At 41.4% G+C, this 20,108-nt stretch overlaps 2 protein-coding genes across 2 annotated transcripts; both read left to right on the top strand.

Moving 5' to 3' along the window:
• Window positions 1-5,729: 5,729 nt before the first annotated feature.
• LOC137282145 (keratin-associated protein 5-5-like) lies at window positions 5,730-10,025 on the top strand. The gene is made up of 4 exons (XM_067813873.1): window positions 5,730-5,783; window positions 8,200-9,180; window positions 9,575-9,689; window positions 9,932-10,025. The coding sequence occupies exons 1-4, from the start codon at window positions 5,735-5,737 to the stop codon at window positions 10,023-10,025; spliced, it is 1,239 nt and encodes a 412-aa protein (XP_067669974.1). The 5' UTR covers window positions 5,730-5,734.
• A 2,108-nt stretch (window positions 10,026-12,133) lies between these two features.
• LOC137282144 (scavenger receptor class F member 2-like) lies at window positions 12,134-18,852 on the top strand. The gene is made up of 5 exons (XM_067813872.1): window positions 12,134-12,174; window positions 12,808-12,866; window positions 13,662-14,624; window positions 15,419-15,548; window positions 15,974-18,852. Exons 1-5 carry the CDS (start codon window positions 12,134-12,136, stop codon window positions 16,329-16,331), a joined length of 1,551 nt encoding a protein of 516 aa, XP_067669973.1. The 3' UTR covers window positions 16,332-18,852.
• Window positions 18,853-20,108: the final 1,256 nt, after the last annotated feature.

Below are 20,108 nucleotides of genomic sequence, written 5' to 3'. Positions count from 1 at the left end.
TCATAAGGGTATACAATCATGACGTCAATAGGTAACACTTGGGGCGATTGCAAGATTTTGGCAGTTGGTTATGCCGCATAGCACTTGTATGATATGTTAACATTTGTAAATATTTCATTTGTCGGATAGATCATGGTACTACAGACGCAGGTTCCACGGAAAGTGAGTATGGACACGTGACGAGCGGTGTTATATGTCTTGGAGTGTGCCCGGTGGGGCAGGTAAGTGTTAGATCGTCAGACCGAAAACCCGACATCCAGTTCCCATATGGGTACAACGTGTGACGTCGGTCTCCCATCGCTGTGATATATTCCTGGGATATTGTATTGTATTGATGCTGCTAAGCACGGCAGAAACACACTAACTCACTCCTGAAGTGTCCTGACATGTATTCTTTTACTAGTTTAGATTTATTGTGAACAGGTCCCCTGTTGGATAACAGAGTTCGTTTACACTGGCCAGGGTGACGTTCACTCTGTATTAGTTGATGTTGATTACGATAAGCTCCCATGTGTTTACCTCTCTCCCCGTGAGGTGACATATGCATACCCTCGTGTAACTTATTATTGATATAGCCAAACATAGTCACTGAATCTCTTCCTTCACTGAGTCTCCTCCTTTCTCAAAACAGTCGAAGGGCGAGATCAGAGATGAGGACACAGACCTCTGGTGTTCTCCCCACAACAAAGCCGTCCCCGATGTAGATGACGGCACTGAAATGCTTGTCTTAGCTGATTGCTACGCAGGAGAAGATGATATTGAGGTCGTGGATGACAATGACACAACGGGGACGTCTACCAGGATGTCCAAGGATTAAACACACCTTGAGAGAAGTGTTGTCCTTGATGCCAAGATGGTTATCACCTATATACACCCGTTGACGATGAAGTAACTCATCTGTGATATAGTTGCCCAACTGCCCCTGACTAAGGTTATAGAGCACCAGAATACAGGGATATCAATCTATCTGTCTGTGAACAATGCGTGTTGTATAACGACAATTGTACATGTACAAGAAAAACAGTTACAGGACAGTTTGTATCTACTAGATAACTAGGAATTGTACTTACAGAAGGAATACCATCAGAGAGCTTTTATGTATTATACTACACTGTGACAAGATACCACTGTTTCTATGTACTACATAATGTGAGGACTGACAATGTGTCCAGGAAGTGTGTCATGTAGACTGATGGTACTGGATGTGCTTGACTGCTAACAACGAGACAATTATTTCTCTGTTACTGAAGATCCTGTGACGAGGACAATAATAGGTGGTTGTTGTTCAGAGTATGCGAGTGTTACTGACACTTTGCTTGTCTCTGTCCACTCACCTAATGTAAAGTAGTCGTTATTCGAACCTGGCACACTTATGACAAATGTCACTTTCATCAACATGAAAAATACATGCATTCTAAATACACTTTTAGGCATTAAATACACACACAGACAGACACACACACACACACAGACACACACTCAGACATACACAGACACACGCACACACACACTCAGACACAGAGAGAGAGAGAGAGAGAGAGACGCACACGCACACACACAGTGAGTGAGTTCAAACATTTACCAGAAGTGATAAGTTGGTCATATAATTAAATGAAACTAAATGATTATTGATAAATATAGAGTGAAGACAGTGGGTGAAATTAAGCCAAATACCAACATATCTCTCTCTCTTAAGATCATTAATGATTTGAGATGAAAGGGAGATAATTTACGTCATGCTCACAGCGCCAAAGTCAGGGACAGGACAACATCATATGACCGGTGTCTCATCGTCCCAAAACCTAAACCATGCTATTTATTTGGGTGGCTATTGAGAGTGGAAACAACTATAGCGATAAAATATTTCAATGATATTTTTACACAGAATTAAACATTTACATATCTGTAATTTACATTTAAAATACTCTGATGCAGAACACAAGTCAAACATTCATATTCAATTCCAAACAAAACTACATGCAAAAAGTAACATATTCATACAGACTCGCTCGCAGATAGAGATATCTGACTTTTTTCACAATCATTGAAATGTTAACCTAAAGATCAGTAAATACATGATGTAGAATCGTTGTATATATTACAAAATCCAAGTCATGTACATTATATATTACGTATTATTCTGAATAGTTAAAACAAGGAAACCGTAACGTCCATATTCAACAAGGTCAGGAAGACGACACCAGAACATAATGACGGAGTACTGAGAGCGACATGCATTATTAGACTCTACATACGAAAAACAATACGTTTAAGGTTTTTGGTTGATTGGTGATTGCTTTTGGTCAAACCATGCATTGTAGTTTTTAGTTTATAACATCTGGTAACCACAGTCGCTGTGCCTCAGATCAAATTGACGTGTGTGTTGACGGTTAGGAAGCACTTATGGGTTTAAACCCGGGTTTACTCTGTGTTTAAATCACTTTTACTAACGACACTGTTGTTGTCACCTGGAGAAAGTATGAGAGCTAATTGAAAACGTGAGTATAATTGGAAAAAGAAATCGGTGTAATGAATATTTGAAACTAAAACACAGATCACACAGAAGTGATACAGTATCCAACATTCTCCAGCATGTGATAACAGTTTACTATGCAGATTGGTGCTTGACCCGTCACACGGTGTGAAACTGAAAACAGGGTCGAAAACAAAGAACGGGATATTTGTTGATTGTGCTGAAACAAATATTTCCTCAATACATTCAGGGGTTTATCGATCTGGTTTGGGCTATTGATGAGGTGGTGATGTCCTTGGTCGAGCGAGCCATCACATTTTAGCTAAACTGAACCTCTGATCACATTGACCCTTCACGTGTCAGAAAAGCTGAAGCACAGGAAGACTGGTCCCGAGTGAAATAATATTGTGCAATTTTTCTAAGTGTGGGGCACACATCGTCAAGGTGACAAGGTTATATAATGGCAGTAGATCATGTAGAAGACGCTTTCATCACGTTAGAACATTAGAACAACGTAATGATACCAACGCATAATAACAGCATGAAAGATTTCCACATCTGTCCTTATTATCAGGCTCTGGGCAGTTACCCTGAAGGGTAATGATAATTCACTTATATAGCGCGCCTGGTATCCATCTGACTAGTTGCTCTAATCAAAATCTGATTATCATTAACCGTAGAGGGTTATAGTCACAGGACTCTGTCTCACCGGGTACCCATTTTCTACCGGGTGAACAGAGGCAAATTTGAGCAAACTCACTTGAATAAGGTGAGACCACATGTTTCCCATGTGCTTCGTTGTGGGGCAGGACCGAAGTCCTAAGAACTCTCAGGAGTCAAACTGCCAAACGGTCACCCATCCAAGGACTGTCCGAGCTCGACGGTGCTTAAAACTTCAACTGATGGTGACCTGAGCACTACGCACAGGACCACTCGCCACCACACAAGGAGCCATAACAATAGCGTGTCCCAAACAGACTACTACTGACAACAAATATGTGATTGTATTAAGCAATGGAAGACAGGCTGTCTGCAAATAGTGTTACGACATGTTTGCAGACGATTCCGATTCAAAGTTTTATCAACAGTTTACAGAGGACAGAAAACTTTGTCTACTTAGTGGCGATATGAGGGCTTGCAGACGTTGTTCCATTCGACGACAGAACAATCAACAGAAAGTTTGAATTGAAAATGCCTCACTTTATAAGCTGGTGGTGCGCACCCAAAAACAATTTTACTGTCATAATAATTGATTTGTGGTCTGTGGATAACAATCGACGATGGGTCGTCCGAGTGTACCCGGTCGATTTTAGACGATTTTGGACCGTTCTGTTGGACAAATGATGAAGGGTGCCACTCTCTGTCTCTATTCTCCACTTGACTTAATCGGCTCAAGCCTTGTGATTCTGATAGATGTTGTATACTCCCATTACTTATATACTCTCATGACTTTGCTAATGGTTCCTGGCCATGGAATGATTTGGCTTAAAACATCTTCATGTCAGGCTTCAGGTTATCGATGACGTACCGTATCTAAGCATCCATCACATCTGAGGATGCGCCATCTGTGTTTATGAACAATGCCATCATCTGCTATATCATTGTCCAGCTAAAAGAATAGTTCACTGAAACTTGATATGTTTTTAGGCTTCCAATTGTTTGATAATATTTCAGTTATAAAGCGACAAGACCATGTATGTGCAGATACACTCACAGGTAACGCCATCTGGCTCTGTTGTCAGCACTGTGTTTTATATTTATAAATTCATCAAACACCATGGCGATGGCGATCTCATACTGATATCACTACATATTCATCACGGACAATCTCAATATTTTATGTACTTTGAATGTTGTACTTTTACCATGATTACAAGTTAGTGATGTAACGACAAATCAACTGGATATAAATGTATGATATTACAGGAATGCTTAGCTTCATTTTAAAAATAAATACAAACAGCAGCCACAATCACGTGTAATAAAAAAGATACGCTCAAAAACAGATATGGAGACACGAAATGCTTACAAAGACTGTGGCAGATTTTTTACGATAATGTAAGGAATGTATTTCATCTTGAATTGAATTAAGATTATGTTTTTGCAACAATGAAAAACATCTTGGATCATTTGAGGGACACCTTTACGGTGTACCCCAGTTTGCCTGCAGTCAGCAGGGGATTACCGTTTCATCTCAGAGCTAAGTTTATTACGATATCTACATTTTGTCAAGCAATTTACATATACTGAGGTTAGGAAAGTGTACCTGTAAACATATTCACACATACAGATATTAACAAAGTTACATGTGCAGGGATTAACAAGAAGCAGTCAGATGATACCAAGACATCAAGGAAGGTGTGTAAACGTAAGACTGTCTATAGTGTAGACTATTGGTGTCCTGATTCCATCTGTTTACCGTATATAGCGGTAACATCCAAACACCTTGGTGGGCACGGGTTGACCAGTTTGCTCTGTACAAATGATCTGAAACCAATAAATGCTAGTTCGAACCCCACCACGTACCGTTTAGATATCACAATATCCGTGCTCATATGTTCAACACTTGAAGCCCACAACCCCTTTAACACTGGTGAAACCGGCGTTACACTCACTCACTCATTCCTATACCAAAATGTCTACTATCACATTACGTATTGTCATGGTACATGCATGTTACTGTGTCCATTTTAACACGGATTCCTCTCAAACTTTGCTTGGTTTTAGTTGGTTTTAATTCCTTCAATGTCTTAAAAGGAGGAAACACACAGACAAATCCTCGGTGTGTCGGTGTGGATCCTTGCTACAGATGTCATGGTGATCCACGCCATATACCTCATTGATGACATTATAACTTATACCTGCCTCCATACTTCTCTCTGGAGTCCTGTAACTTCAAAACAGAACAACGCGTATAAAGGCAATCAACAGATCTGTTCCTATTATGTACAATGCACAGGAAATGTATTCAGTGTTGTTGTTTTACATTCGATTCCTACTGAAATCTATTAATATTTCTTACAAGCACGATTTTATCCGGAAAAAGAAAGCAAAACCTCTAATCTGAACGGTATTGTGTTCTGAACTGAGTATTGACGGGTTTCACATCACGGATGCTGGTCATTAGATCCAATGTTATGTAAAAGCATTTGCAAATGTATTACAAACCGCAGTTGCATCTATCACACTTGTACATGCAACCCTTTATTATCAAATAGCCTAACTGGGCTTTCCTCGGCTGTCTTGTTCTCATTGATGAAAATGTGGCTACTTGGGATTGTAGCCGCATGCATAGTTATCATCATCCAAGGTAAGCAGACGAGCTACATGTGTATATTGCGTATACTCTGTGTACTCTGTATACTGTGTATACTGTGTGTTAGTTTTGGCATATGGCATATGCCCCGCGTTCCACTATAATTACATTGGCTTAACGCAATGGTGTCAGTTGACAGTGCTATTTCTCCGGTAACAAAGAAAGAAACATCACCTGTGGGGTTTGTTTGCATGAAGCCATCATTTTCATGTGTTAAATGTCGCAGTTGTTCCTGTTTCTATGCACGTGTAAGTGGTTTAATCTACGTTGCTATTGCTAAGATGTAGGTTGTCAGAGTTGGCAAAACCAAATGTTCCCGATGAAATCAAAACACACAGATGAGACGTCACTCATCAGCACTATCGTCTTCTGCCTTGTCAAGAATTTACACGTTTGTTGGGAATTGTATGTGTTTATGGGATTAAGCTGCTTTTTACTGTACTAGTTCCCATCAGTGGAGTCTGTATGTTGCTTTATTTGAACTAACGTCTGCAGCAAAAGGCATATCTACGAAATAACGTATTGTTGCGGTTTGCGATAAAAGTCCACCGGGAATAAATTTCTAAACGATTAGCATGCCGTGAAACCAGCTTACAATAATATGGTTATCAAGTCAATACAAATTACTGCAGAGGTAGCAAAGTGGCTGTGCAGAAATAGTGAGAGGGTGTATCAAAGCCGGACATTATGAAACTGTTTCAAGTCAACGTCGTGCAATCATTTGTGGCAAGTCCTGTTGAATTGTGGACAAACCTATTAGCTGTCGTGTGTCACTGATGAGGGGTGAGTGAGAGAGAATGGTTTATGCCTCTTTTAGCAATATTCCAGCAACATCATGACGGGGGACACCATGAATCGGCTCCACTCACTTTATGCATGAAGGGAATCAAACCCGGGTCTTCGGCGTGGGTAGGAAATGTACAAAATAAAATATCAAAATAATATAACTTAAAGTATTATAAAATGAGTATTCAAATTAAAAGTCATTATATCAAGACCGTGATTATTGCAATAAAGACATAGATGGTAACATTCACCCCACTACAGCAATGGACACGTTTCCCAACGAGCATGGGTTGAGCATGCGGTGTAACTTGATCCGTTCATAATCCGAGAGTCCCAAGACCATTTCTAAAAATCAAATAATGACTGAAAATCAGAAATTAATAAGCATTCTATACATACAATGTGTATTTCTGCAGTTACAAAATTGGTATTTTATCAGATCCATGCACAGTTTAATGCGAGTAGACATGCTCCTTATGAGAGAGATTAGAGCTCCATGGTGATACTGTCCCAATATCTCACTACCTGTCTCACCATGTTTTGACGTGTGGTGAGACCCTTATGGTTAACACTCTCCTTCATTATCTCCCAGATGTTCTCATTTGGATTCAGACCACGACTGTAGCTGGGAAATGAAAGCAAAGTCACAGTTTTCTCTTGGAAAACGGCTGTTTAGAATGCTTTGCTGCGTGTTTTGGGTCATTGTCTTGTTGCAAAACCCAGCCACTCCCATGAAAGACTTCTGCATTTGGAAGAAGAAATTTCTCAAGAATATCTGTATAACATTCAATCATCAAAATTCGCTCAAACACGGACAAAGGAGTCGGTCCCAGTCACGACGCTCCACCTACACATGAAACATGGGATTGTATTTCGGTCTGTAATACGCCAGTCGAAAATCAACTGTTGACAACATCTTAACATTATTAGAATCCACCTAGACTGAACTTTACTCAGTGTAAATTATGTTGCTCTAATTAAAGTTTTCATGGTCATAACATCGCAAAACAAGTTTTTCCATATGCTTGTCATTCATTTCTAGAGTCGACTTTCCTCTCTTTTTCTCCCACCCCGGATCAATCATATTCTTTCTTCTCTTTTTCTTTCACCCCGGATCTATGATACTGAGTCTAGTAGTGGATTTTAAACACTTGGCGATCCTCTAATTACTATCTCATGCCTGATGTTGGATATACTTGTTCTTTGCTTTGTGGAATTCCAGTTACATAAAATACAGGAGAGTTAACTCTAATATGACATGTCTATAAATGTACGAGGGGTTATCTCCCTTAGACTGATAACAGAAATTCACTATCTGTATTGCTCATGAATAAACCCTGGAGTTCAAACTGACAATAAACAAAAATTAGTAATAATAAACCGAACTACATGTGAGATGAGGGGAAAGTAAGCTGCCCTTTCATACCTAGGATACGGAATCCAAAAGACCCTCCAACACCATGTGAAAGTCACACAGACTTGCCGTACACTGAAGTCCCGTCCAAAACTGTCTACATACAGCACGCCACAGTACCTTAACTAAATGTCAAACGTACAATGTAGTCCACTTGGAACATTTTACACAATAAATAACACTGCCAAATAACAACATTCACATTTACAGGTGCCAAATGTCCCGACAGTCATCATTGTTCTGAGTGTGATGAACAGACGGGTCGATGCAAGACAAAGTGCCACAGAGGATATTTCGGCCTAACCTGCCAGGAGGTTTGCAGCAAAACGTGCAGGTACCACACATGTGAGCTGCTTCCTGACAAAGGTATTGAGAGATGTACTGATGGTTGTATACCTGGATTCCAGGGACTCACCTGCCAGAGACCATGTGACACTCACCACACAGGCTGTACCAGATGTACAGGTGGATGTGATGGGGAATATTGTCAGGTGTCTGGAGCGTGTTTCTCTGGTTGCAGAGACTCCTACTACGGAGCAGGATGCAAGGCATGTTCCAGCAGATGTAAATCCTGCAACAGGATCACAGGCACCTGTGAGGAGTGCCACCCTGCATATTCAGGAGTAGAGTGTGGACACTCATGCAAGAACTGTGTGGGAGGATGTGAGAGAGGCTGTACACAGGGATGCAGACACGGTTTCTATGGAGACGGCTGTACTGAAGCATGCAGTGCCACCTGTCGACGTAAGCCCTCCCTGACCACTGATGGACAATGCCCAGATGGAGATTCATGCCTGCCTAAGTGCCACAGCCAGAGTGGCGAGTGTGTCCACGGTTGTGTTGATGGCTGGTATGGCCCCAAGTGTTCCCGGTGGCGATGCAGCTCTAACTGTCAACACCTGAGATGTCACCAGACAGGGGCGTGTGCTGTCGAATGTGAACACCATATGTCTCCTTGTGAAGGCTGCTTGGAGCAATGCGTCAACCTCACCTGTGTCTCACCCAACGCCTCTTGTTGTAGTGGTTGTAACAATAGTACATCTGGTTGTGGACTGTCCTGTAATGGATGTAGTACTGTATGTCTTGGTGGGGTTCTTACAAAACCCAGTGAACACAACATCACCATGTGTAAATACAACTGCACTCACAACGCCTCATCACCTGACTGTCCTCCCGGGTCTTGTGGCACAAGTAAGTAATACTCAAAGGTCTCACGGACTGCCTTTCATTTTTTATTTTCATGGGTTAGCTGTGATACCTTACATAATCGAAGTTCATTTTGAAATTGCATTGTGTTGATAGAGAATTCCATAGTGTTTAAAGCGTGAAGGAAGTTCTTACAAAGTTTCATATCAAGCACCAAAAACCGAACGCAGTTATGGACTGGTAGTACGGAGTATGTACTTCCCCCCACAAATGGAAAACACAGTACATTTATTCATATGCCCACTGTTGGAGACATGAAACACAAACGCTAACATAAGAAATGAGATACACTCGGGTATTGTGTGAATAGGCTTCTGAGGTATACACAATTAACTCCTTCAGATAGGAAAAGTCATATAATTGTGCTCATTACTTTCAGATGTCCCACTTATCAACATGGAGACAGTGAAGTATATAGTGCTGGCTGTCATCTGTATCCTGACGGCAGGTCTGTGTGGTTCTTGTTGCTACCGTAGAGGGCTGTCCACAAACAGGTAAGTTGTTGCTGCTCCCGTAGAGGGTTGTCCACAAACACGTAGGATGCTGCTGCTATCGTAGAGGTCTGTCCAGAATCAGGTAGGTTTCTATCACTGCCAGTACCTACACCACATTTATACTGTCTGACATAGTTTTTTGGCAGCTAATGTTTTTCATGTGTAGAGACAAGATGGGTTGCTGTCAAGAACAGTAATGAAAACACCATGGAATAAATGTAAAATCATGTATACAATTGTAGCATGCTGATCGTGCAAGTGTTCCTGCTGGAACGGTTTCAGGGGAAAAGAACGTCCCGAGGCAACAAGAGGAGATACCAGAGTAGGAGAAGTTGAAGCAGGCATCTGTCAAGACAGTTCCTTGGACATAGAGGAAGAAACGGGACCTGTAATTGTATACCTTTAATCCCACCTTCAGAGTGTAATAAAAGTGCAATCTTTCTTCTTGATATTATGAGTTTTCCTGTTCGACAGCTCCCGAACTTATTGTCCTCAGTGTTTTAAAGTGCTGAAAAAAATCTTCAGTGTTTTAAAGTGCTGAGAAATGTACTCAGTGTTTTAAAGTGCTGAAAAATGTCCTCAGATCTTTTAAAGTGCTGAGAAATGTACTCAGTGTTTTAAAGTGCTGAAAAAATATCTTCACTGTTTTAAAGTGCTGAAAAATATCCTCGGTGTTTTAAAATGCTGAAAAATGTCCTAAGTGTTCTAAAGTGCTGAAAAAGAACGTTCACGCACTTTGAATCTGCACGTCTGTGGAGAGTTCAAATGTAAAAAATGCACAAATTATGTACGTGCAGATCCTCATTCCAAAGAAATTTTAAACCGAAGGTGGGCTCAAATCAGGATTATCGCTACCTTTCTCAACGTTGCAAAGAAACCAACTCTTCTGCACATCGTGCATCTTGCATCGACTGTTAGAGTCATTCCTGTGGTAAACATCGGCCCACGTTTGTCATTGCCCAAACAATATCATGCGTGCAAGGACTGAGAACCCATGTGTCTTGCTGGACCTGATGTGACAGTTGTTGGAACAATATGAAAAGGAGACTGAGTATCTCGTTCCCCATTCTCCTAAACATTTGCATGGCAACAGGGAATGATGCATTAAACCCTTTCTGTTCATGGCTTTATTTTACAAAGTTTCAGCCTTTCACATTTTGCCCACACATATAAGGGTTATGCTGGGATTTTCATTGTCTCGTATCAATCTGCCTTTCCCAGTTCCATGATTTACAATCGCTGCAAGGCCCTGGGCATTCATATTGACCGTGGCATCTATATCCGGAAGTTTGCCTTTCTTCAACATCAAGCTCACCATTTTGCTCAAGATGTTTCATCTTGAAGAAATGAAAATGGATCGAAAAGGGAGCAATTTCCACAAATCATGGCACTGATAGCATTTCCAGCAAAAATCGTGCCATATATCTACTGTATTGATTCGAAGCTTAGAAGGGATTCAGTCCCCAAAGTACTACAGTGTGTACTTTACTCCAAGACTATAACATGTTGCATTTAATCACTTTCTAAATGGAATGATGGCTTCATGGTGTAAAATGCTCACAAACTTGGAATTCTTCTCTTGCATTCGTCACTCCTCGTCCTTTTCTGTAACCTAACCTTGTAAGACCCGTCCCCTTGTTGAAGAATGTATGAATACTATTTGCGATGATACAACATAACACCCAGGACGGGCATAAGGATTAAGGTACTTCGAGATATGTAGAGTATACCTTAATCCTTATGCCCGTCCTGGTTGTCCTGGTTGTAAAATATTCAAAGGAAGCCTGCAAGATCATCAGGAAAACAATTAATTTGACCCGCGATATATACACTATATATATACCGAGTGTCTAATCGCGGGTCTAATTAATTGTTTTCCAGATGATCTTTTAATAGCTTCGAATATCAAAACGATATAGTTTATATATATTACACACGTGAATAATTCAAAGCACGCGGTTGTGCCCTATACAATTAAATGTATCTGCATCTACATAATTCCCAGCTAGTGTAATACTGCATGTGAGGTCAATTTGTCATGTATGCTTGTTTACAGTCCAATATACACTATTCTTCTGCACTGTGGTGAATAGTTTCTGAAATGCAATGGAAGACGTATTCAGTTTTTCCGTTTAGGTTTAAAATCAGTTTTCATACTTGTCATCACGGATTACAAGTGTGACCTATGACATACTTGCAAATAAAACAGTCCACTAATGTGAATGGTTAAATAATTTCCAGCTCTCCACATCTCGTGGCAGGAGCCGATACATATCCAGGTTCCCCGGAGGCCTTGTCTTCCTTAGTGCCCCGAATGGGTATACGACTGGTCGCAGGTAGGAAATAGAAAGAGAAATAAGTTTAGCCGATAAGAAATATGTCCTGTCCACGATGTAGTGGACACTAGGGCAGTGTGTGTTTGTAACATCTCACAGAAAATCAGTATGTCGAAAATCACCTGTAATCGCTGGGTTTCCATTCACAGGTAAGTGTTTGTGGTCGCTGCTAAAGGAGGGAGGGAATATGAAACATACTGCACTCTTTACTCATTTGTGATTGTTATACACAAACATTGTCTTAAAGAACTGTTTCCTTAATTTGTCTTGTTCATATTGATGAACGGATAACTCCTGGACCAAACACAGGAAGTGATGACAAAGTCATCAGTCAGGTCACAAGGAGTATTTCAGTACATATTCCTTCTATATGATAATCAGTGAAAGTCTAGAATAATTTATTTGCATACAATATTTCTCGTAAACTTGTACATTGTTGGCTCTTTGATGTGGAATATTGTTGTTTTCGATATTTTTCAAATTCACATTCCACGTCATGAAGAATACACGAACTAGCTCAGTAGCGCCTCTCCCCAGTAGCCACCGTGTCCCATGTGTGTGACCAATAGTGTCTGTGTTTAGTGTCAGTAGCCAGTAGTGCATGTGTCCAGTATCAGTAGCGCATGTGTCCAGTATCAATAGCACCTGTGTCCAGTAACAACAACGCCTGTGCCCAGTACCAATAGCGCCTGTGCACAGCACCAGTAGCCGCTGTGTCCAATGTGTGTGATCGACAGACTTTGTGTTTGGTGTCAGTAATCAATTCGTTCATTTATTTCCAGATATACCATGACGGTTGTGATGGGTTTACTGTTATTTGGTCTAGCCAACATCACGCTTGGTAAGGTATCATGATTTACTACACAGAAAGCCAAACGGGTTTTGACTGATTATTTATGTTCAATAATGTACAGGCAACTTTGTGGCTGTTAAGTTTACAGTCTTGAAAACATATAATACAAGCACTAACTAATACTCTGACTATATAATATGCATAATGTGAAGCAGTGATGCATGGAGGTGCCACATAGTCATGTCATAGATAGAAAACAGAGACAGAGAACAGCTCCATAGACTCGTCACACTCTAAGTGGCGCTTACTACGATATGAAGGAATCACTGCAAGTCATGGGGATGACACCAGGTGTTCGCCTAATAACAGACAGCCCACGGAGACGAAAATGTTGTAAAAAGTCAAATCTGAATAACATGGTTTTCGTTGAAAACAGAAACATAATGTTTACCCTCCAAAGTCCTATGTTACATGCGTCCCAGCGTCTCCTTTCTGGTTTGTTGTTTGTCTTGTAGAAAATTTTAAGTATTCTGTAATAGTTTGAATTTAATCGGGGGTTTTGGTTCGGGGAATATACGTTACTGATCTTCAACTTATTGGCACAACCCATATATTGTACTTACACTTTACATCCATCTTACTATTCCTAGAAAAAATATATAGAGCTATGTGTCTATATACATCGAAATGTCGAAATGTTATCTTTTTAAACAAGCTACTAGACTACAAGGATCTTACAAAATATTATCCGTTTAGTCACATGTATGCATCTTTTAGTTATTGATGGCACAGGCAAAGCGGGTTTAGGGTTTTGTGTTTATATGTAGCTGTTACAATTGACAGGTGCTCGTTGTAGGGGCAACCAGCAGTGTTCCGACTGTGATGACAAGACCACCAGGTGTCTGACACAGTGTTATGCAGGATACTTCGGTGACCAGTGTAGATCTGTGTGTAGCAGTCACTGTAGGAACAGCACGTGTCAGTTGATTCCCCGCCGAGGTATTGGAAGATGCACTGAAGGCTGTGAGCCAGGGTACCAGGGTTCTAATTGTATCCGACCTTGCGACACTCACACCGTACCCTGTACACCTTGTCCGGGAGGGTGTGACGGGGAATATTGTCACAATGGCAGAAAATGCCATGATGGATGTAAGCACTCTTTCTACGGGCTGGAGTGTAAGAACTGTTCTGACAAATGCAGAGTTTGCAACAGGAAGACTGGAAAATGCGAGGAATGTCATCCATCGTACTTTGGTGATGAGTGTGAACACTCGTGTGAGAATTGCGTAGGTTCATGTAAGGATGGGTGCACCAATGGCTGTGTAGCAGGTTTCTATGGACCTTTCTGTACCCAGATTTGTAGTAAGCGTTGTCGACCACCTAATACCTCCCACACAGCTGAAGATTGTCGGGGAGATGCTGTGGTCATGGGCAACTGTACACCAGAGTGCCACAACCAGAGTGGAGACTGTACACATGGTTGTGTAGATGGGTGGTATGGCTCCCAGTGTTCGTCTCCGTGTAACCCTGACTGTAGACAACGACGTTGTAGCAACAGTGGCGACTGTATAGAAGGATGTGTGGGTGGTCGGTGGGGATCAGACTGTAGGACATGCCCTGAGAATTGCCTCCATCATGCGTGCCATCAAACTACAGGCGTGTGTCTACACGGGTGTCGCAGCGGCCATCTTGGGGAACACTGTAATCTTACCTGTACGTCTCCTTCAGATGACGGATGTCAGCTAACTGTCAACTGTACCAGTAACGCTACTGTACCAGAAGAACTGGCACGATCCTTCAACGCAAGTAAGTGTAAAACGTGATACACCTGATAGTGATACGCCTCCTTGATGTATGACAGGATCTGGAACCACACTCACCAAGCAGAGGCTTAAAGTAGTTATAGCGCTAAGATTGCCTTGTGCAAGTTGTCCCTAATCTGTACGTGGTTAGATGGCAAGTCGTTCCTATCAATATCCATTGATAGGTCTCAGCTGTACGTAAAACCACCTAAATCTCGTATAATGACGTAAACTAATATATCAAACATAATGGATTATATCGGTGTAAGTGCTTTGTGTCTGGAGCTTGAGGTTCGAGATAAAGGGAGATGACAATGCTTGGTCATTATATTTGTGATCAACAGTGTGTACAATCACATATGTATCGATATCGATCCGCGCTATAATATAAGTAGCGGATACAAGCTGTCCAATTGAAATCAGGAACAGGAAGTCAGGATATGATACCATGAAAACAGCGGAGTGTAGTTTACATAAAAAAGAGGAAGATATTGTTATAACATATGCCATATCAAACCGAATGTTTGGGGTTTTTTTTAAAAGGGCGTCGATAGGTAATGACGGGTAATGATAGGTAATGACAGGTAATGACAGGTAAACTTCGAGCGATTGCCATACCAGACTGACCATCGTGCAATGTTGGAATGTACAGGTGATGGTTGCAATAGGTAGAAATGTAATAATCAAACACCATGAACTGTTTGCAGCAACCAGCTCGTAGATTTTTACGACCAAGGAGTCAAACTGACAACTGTTTATCATGACGTACTATTATGTAGTTTTAATATAATTTGCCAGGCACCTCAAGTACTGCAGCTGGTGGACCCCCTACAGTCGCTGTGACGCTGACTGTGCTGGTTGTTGTTGTCATCCTGGTGGCAAGTTCATGTTTCGGTCTGCGGTACTACAGACGCAGGTTCCATACACGGTCAGTAGGATCGCTTGCCAGGACGTACCTGTTACATGTCTTGTAGTGTGGCCTGGTGCGGCAGGCTAACGTCCCTACATGCGCACAATGTGTGATGACCATTTCTGGTATCCCCCGCCGTGATATTGCTGAAATATAGCTACATACCGCCTAGCCATACTCACTCATGCAGTGTTCTCACCTATCTTAGTTCTCCTGGATAAGGTTCATTGTAAATAATGTAAAATATCTCGTGCAGTCGGGTAATACAATTTGTGGAAAATGGCAATGGCGACAATAATTCTCTCAAAGTTTACGACGATGTTTTCGACACTTTACTATGTGTTCACCTCACTTACCAAGAGATGAAACCAATATGACTTCGTGTAACCGATTTCAATAGCTAAATATTGCCACTGAATTTCTTCCTTTCTGTGTCACAACAGACAACACCTGCGCGAAGGGACACCGGGTGATACTCCCAGGCGACGGGCCACTCCTTCTGCGGGTTACCAGGAATTAGAGCTGTACTGGGAGATCAGAGATGAGGACATAGACCTCCAGTGTTCTCCCTACAACAAAGATGTCCCCGATGCAGATGGCGACACTGAAATGCTTGTGTTAGAAGACTGCTACCCAGGTGGAGATGATGATGAGGTCGTGGATGGCGATGACACAACGGGAACTTCTAAGAGGACGTCCAAGGATTACACACACCTGCAGAGAGGTGTTGTCCTTGATGCGAAGATGGTTATCAGCTATATTTCACCAGTTGACGATCAAAACGACTGCTCGGTGATATAGTTAGCCGACTGTCCCTTGAGTAATATCTATCTATCTATCTATCTATCTATCTATCTATCTATCTATATGTCTGTCTGTCTGTCTGTCTGTCTGTCTGTCTGTCTATCTATCTCTGTGTATATATCTATTTCTGTCTTTCTATTTGTCTGTCTTTTGATCTAAATCTACATATCTGCTGTCAATCTGGCTGTCTCTCTGTCTATTTATGTGTAACTGAATCAACATGAAACTGCATTGTGGTTTTGAAACCTTCAGGATCCATGGTGAAACTAGTGTCACTTTGTTATCTTCCTGTGTGATTCTCAGTGACGAGCGTCCTCTGTAAATCGGGTTTGTAGCACTGCGTATTTGCCATCAGATCCTTACGTGATTTAATTTCCTAATGTTACCAACACTCTTCAGTATAACGACGAATTATACAGACAAGGAATACAATGACAAAATGTCTGTGTCTACTATATGACGACGAATTATACAGACAAGGAATACATTGACAAAATGTCTGTGTCTACTATATGACGACGAATTATACAGACAAGGAATACATTGACAAAATGTCTGTGTCTACTATATGACGACGAATTATACAGACAAGGAATACACAACCAATACAATCACAAGGTTGTATCTACTATAAAACGACTAATTGTACACATCCAAACAATACAATCACAAGGTTGTATCTACTACAAAACGACTCATTGTACACATCCAAACAATGCAATCACATGATTGTATCATAAATATATAACGACAAATTGTACATGTACAAGGAATACAACCACAGGACTGTTTGTATCTACTGTATAAGGACGAATTGTACAGATACAAGGAACACAAATACAAACCTGTTTTTATCTACCATATAACACCGAATTGTTCAGATACCAGTAACACGAGCACAGGACGGCTTGAATCTACCGTACAACGCCGAATTGTACAGATACAAGAAATACAAGTACGTATCTGTTTGAATCTACTGTATAACGCCGAATTGTACAGATGCAAGAAATACAAGCCCATGACTATTTTTACTAACCGAAAAGCATTCAACATCGTAACATTTTTCGAATTTATTGAGTATGTCATAATGTCTGGTCTGGTCTAAAAGCTCATTCCACAAGAAGATGAAATTAAACAGGGTTGAGCCCGAATAGTCCTTTGATGGGTGGCCGTGTTCGGCAGTTTGTCGCTTGTGAGTCTCTATGACTTCAGTCCTGCCCCTCCACGAAGCAGATTTGGTGCTCATTGTCTCACTTTAGGCAAGAGAGTTTTTTGAAAATTGCATCTGCCCACCCAGCAGTAAACTGGGTACCTGGTACCATACGATGGTAGGATGATTTGAAATTTGAGCGCCTGACAGACGATCGGTCGTATTCTTCACAGGGGGTGTTCTGTATTCGTTTAAAACGGGTACAATCTCAACGCTTTGAGCATTTAATGTGCATGGATAAATGCACAATGTAAATGGACCATTATCACATTATTGTGTCATTAAATGAAAGTGCGTTGCAAGGTAGCATGTACATTTTTGCAATTCGTACATACTTTCAATTCATGTACAGCTGTCTGTCAGATTACCCGGTGCCTTCTGTTTTCGCGTGACGTTGTACTGTGGGATGCCTGTTGACACTCCGTGTGTGTGTGCGTGCGTGCGTGCGCGCGCGCGCTCGCACTGGGGTTTGAGTGGACAGTGGTGGGCTATATGTTTAGATATGTTTATGTCATATCTAGACAGTTCTATAGGTTCCCGTGATGTCTTAAGATGATTTACATTTTGCAGCTATATTGACATTCGGAATCAGCAGATGATAACTCACGTGATTTACCGAAGTAACACATAGACATACAATAACCATGACGTACAGTGTCGCTGTGTGGACAGGTTTCCGTGTTTTCTCTTCCACAGGTATGAAACTGTGCTACTTACAGTGGTGAAAAAACGCGTTTTCATTCATTGCCCCTGCTTGGTTTTGCATATTTCCCAATGCACGTGGGTGTTAACACCGTGTTTAGGTCAAATGTCATATTTAGGATCTCATCATGTCATCGTGTAGTCATAGCGTTCGGCCGTGGGAGCCGAGCCAAGTCACACTTATCAGAGGGGTACACAAAGTACGCACTCTAGACTACTAGTTGTCCGACTTTCATTTTTGTGGAAGTCGCGGTGGCTGAGCGGGTTAGGCGGCTGAATTTGTGTGCTGGTGCCTGACTCTGAGGGTGCGGGTTCGAATCCCGGATGGGACTCAACCAAAAAAGTACTAGAATTTGTACTTTACTGAGGAAGTGAGATCCCAAATATGACATATGTTGCATTTGACCACTTCCTAAATGACATCGTGTAATCAAACAGCCAAGCGTCTAGATTCCCTCCTCATTCTGAAAATCACTGACATGCAGACGCTCTCATCTTACCAAGTCAGCCATTGAGGAGATGTTTATTGTCATTTATTCAAGGTTTTCTTATATCTTTGACGGTATGTACTGTAAATATCAAAAATGATATAAATACATAAACCCACGAAGTTGTTTTGTATAAATATATTTTTCAATATCACCAACGCGTGTGTAATTGCTACTCTGACACCGACACAAACTGTCTGACATAGTTCAGCCCGCTATAACAGTCCACGCCCCACTCACACTTTGAACAGCCAATCACAGAACCGTTGTGTTCTAGTGGGCGTGGCCTGCATGTTTCTCTTGGGACATACAAGAAGCTTATAACCAGTGACATTACCCGTTTCCCATGGTAACCGCTTAACGCTCCGCCTACGTGGCGTACATCAAACCGTTTTACCCTCGAGAAAAGTATATAGCTTACAATGTATTTATGGTGGTTCACCGACGCTCCGGTTACATATGTGTGCCGATTTAGACTGGCATGACTCACTCATGTCACCAGAATGTACGGACAAGCCCTGCCTCAACGTTAAGTATAGATTAGGTGCGGTAGACTATGATGGATGTCACGGGTGAGTGCCTCCTGTGTATTGTGATGAACACAGATCGAGTCACTAACATGTGATAATATTAATGTTCGGAGTATTGGCTTATTATAGCACTGGTTTTCCCAGGTGGCTATACAAAGCTCCAGATCACTGTAGATACAACCAGATGGTCACTATTTAACAAGCTGGATAATCAAACCTTTCGGATCCACCACCCTTGGCGGCACGGACAGAATCACAGCTTGTTAAGAGGCGAGATATATTACTAATCTGGCGTTAATCTCGTTCATTTACATGTAAATGTACGTATTTTGGAGCAGGCACGTCTGTCAACGTGCTATATTTTTCACCATCGGGTCACGTTCTTGAATAGAAAGGAACCGAAGGGAGAATTGGGATTCTGAACCTGAGGAATTCTAAACTTGCGTCTTTTAGAGCTTTATTATTTTGTGGTAGAACTGGGCGGAAGGGAAGACAGGTTCAGGGACTGTGAGAAAGAACGAGGTGACAAAATAGACCCTCAGCCTGTACGTTAATTGCAGGCTATATAATGATACATTATTTTGAGCCGATGTAGTGAATAATTTGATCTGGGTATATGAATTAGTGATCATTGTTTACATGTATGTCCACAGTAAACCTCACAGGAAAACATGAACGAGAATGTTATGTTGATATATCAGGGGTTTACATTTGTCAACAAACTGGGTCACAAGTGGATTGTGTAAAGTCCTCTTGATCTCTTTTAACTAGCTGTGAAGGCAGAGAAACCAGGGATAACGAGTACGTCTCGTTGAGGCATTGTTTACTGATCTAAAGGCCAGCA

Source organism: Haliotis asinina, chromosome 4 (genome assembly GCF_037392515.1).
Source record: "Haliotis asinina isolate JCU_RB_2024 chromosome 4, JCU_Hal_asi_v2, whole genome shotgun sequence".
Taxonomy (NCBI): Eukaryota; Metazoa; Mollusca; class Gastropoda; order Lepetellida; family Haliotidae; genus Haliotis; species Haliotis asinina.
The sequence above is the reverse complement of the archived record's forward strand: the minus strand, read 5'-3'. Positions and strand labels throughout refer to the sequence as shown.

Excerpts from the sequence above, each read along its gene's own strand:
- LOC137282145 (XM_067813873.1), top strand. The coding sequence starts at position 5,735 with ATGTGGCTACTTGGGATTGTAGCCGCATGCATAGTTATCATCATCCAA. Across the intron at positions 5,784-8,199 it reads CATAGTTATCATCATCCAAG|GTGCCAAATGTCCCGACAGT; the intron begins GTAAGCAGACGA and ends TCACATTTACAG. Across the intron at positions 9,181-9,574 it reads TCCCGGGTCTTGTGGCACAA|ATGTCCCACTTATCAACATG; the intron begins GTAAGTAATACT and ends CATTACTTTCAG.
- LOC137282144 (XM_067813872.1), top strand. The coding sequence starts at position 12,134 with ATGTCGAAAATCACCTGTAATCGCTGGGTTTCCATTCACAG. Across the intron at positions 12,175-12,807 it reads CGCTGGGTTTCCATTCACAG|ATATACCATGACGGTTGTGA; the intron begins GTAAGTGTTTGT and ends ATTTATTTCCAG. Across the intron at positions 15,549-15,973 it reads AGACGCAGGTTCCATACACG|ACAACACCTGCGCGAAGGGA; the intron begins GTCAGTAGGATC and ends GTGTCACAACAG.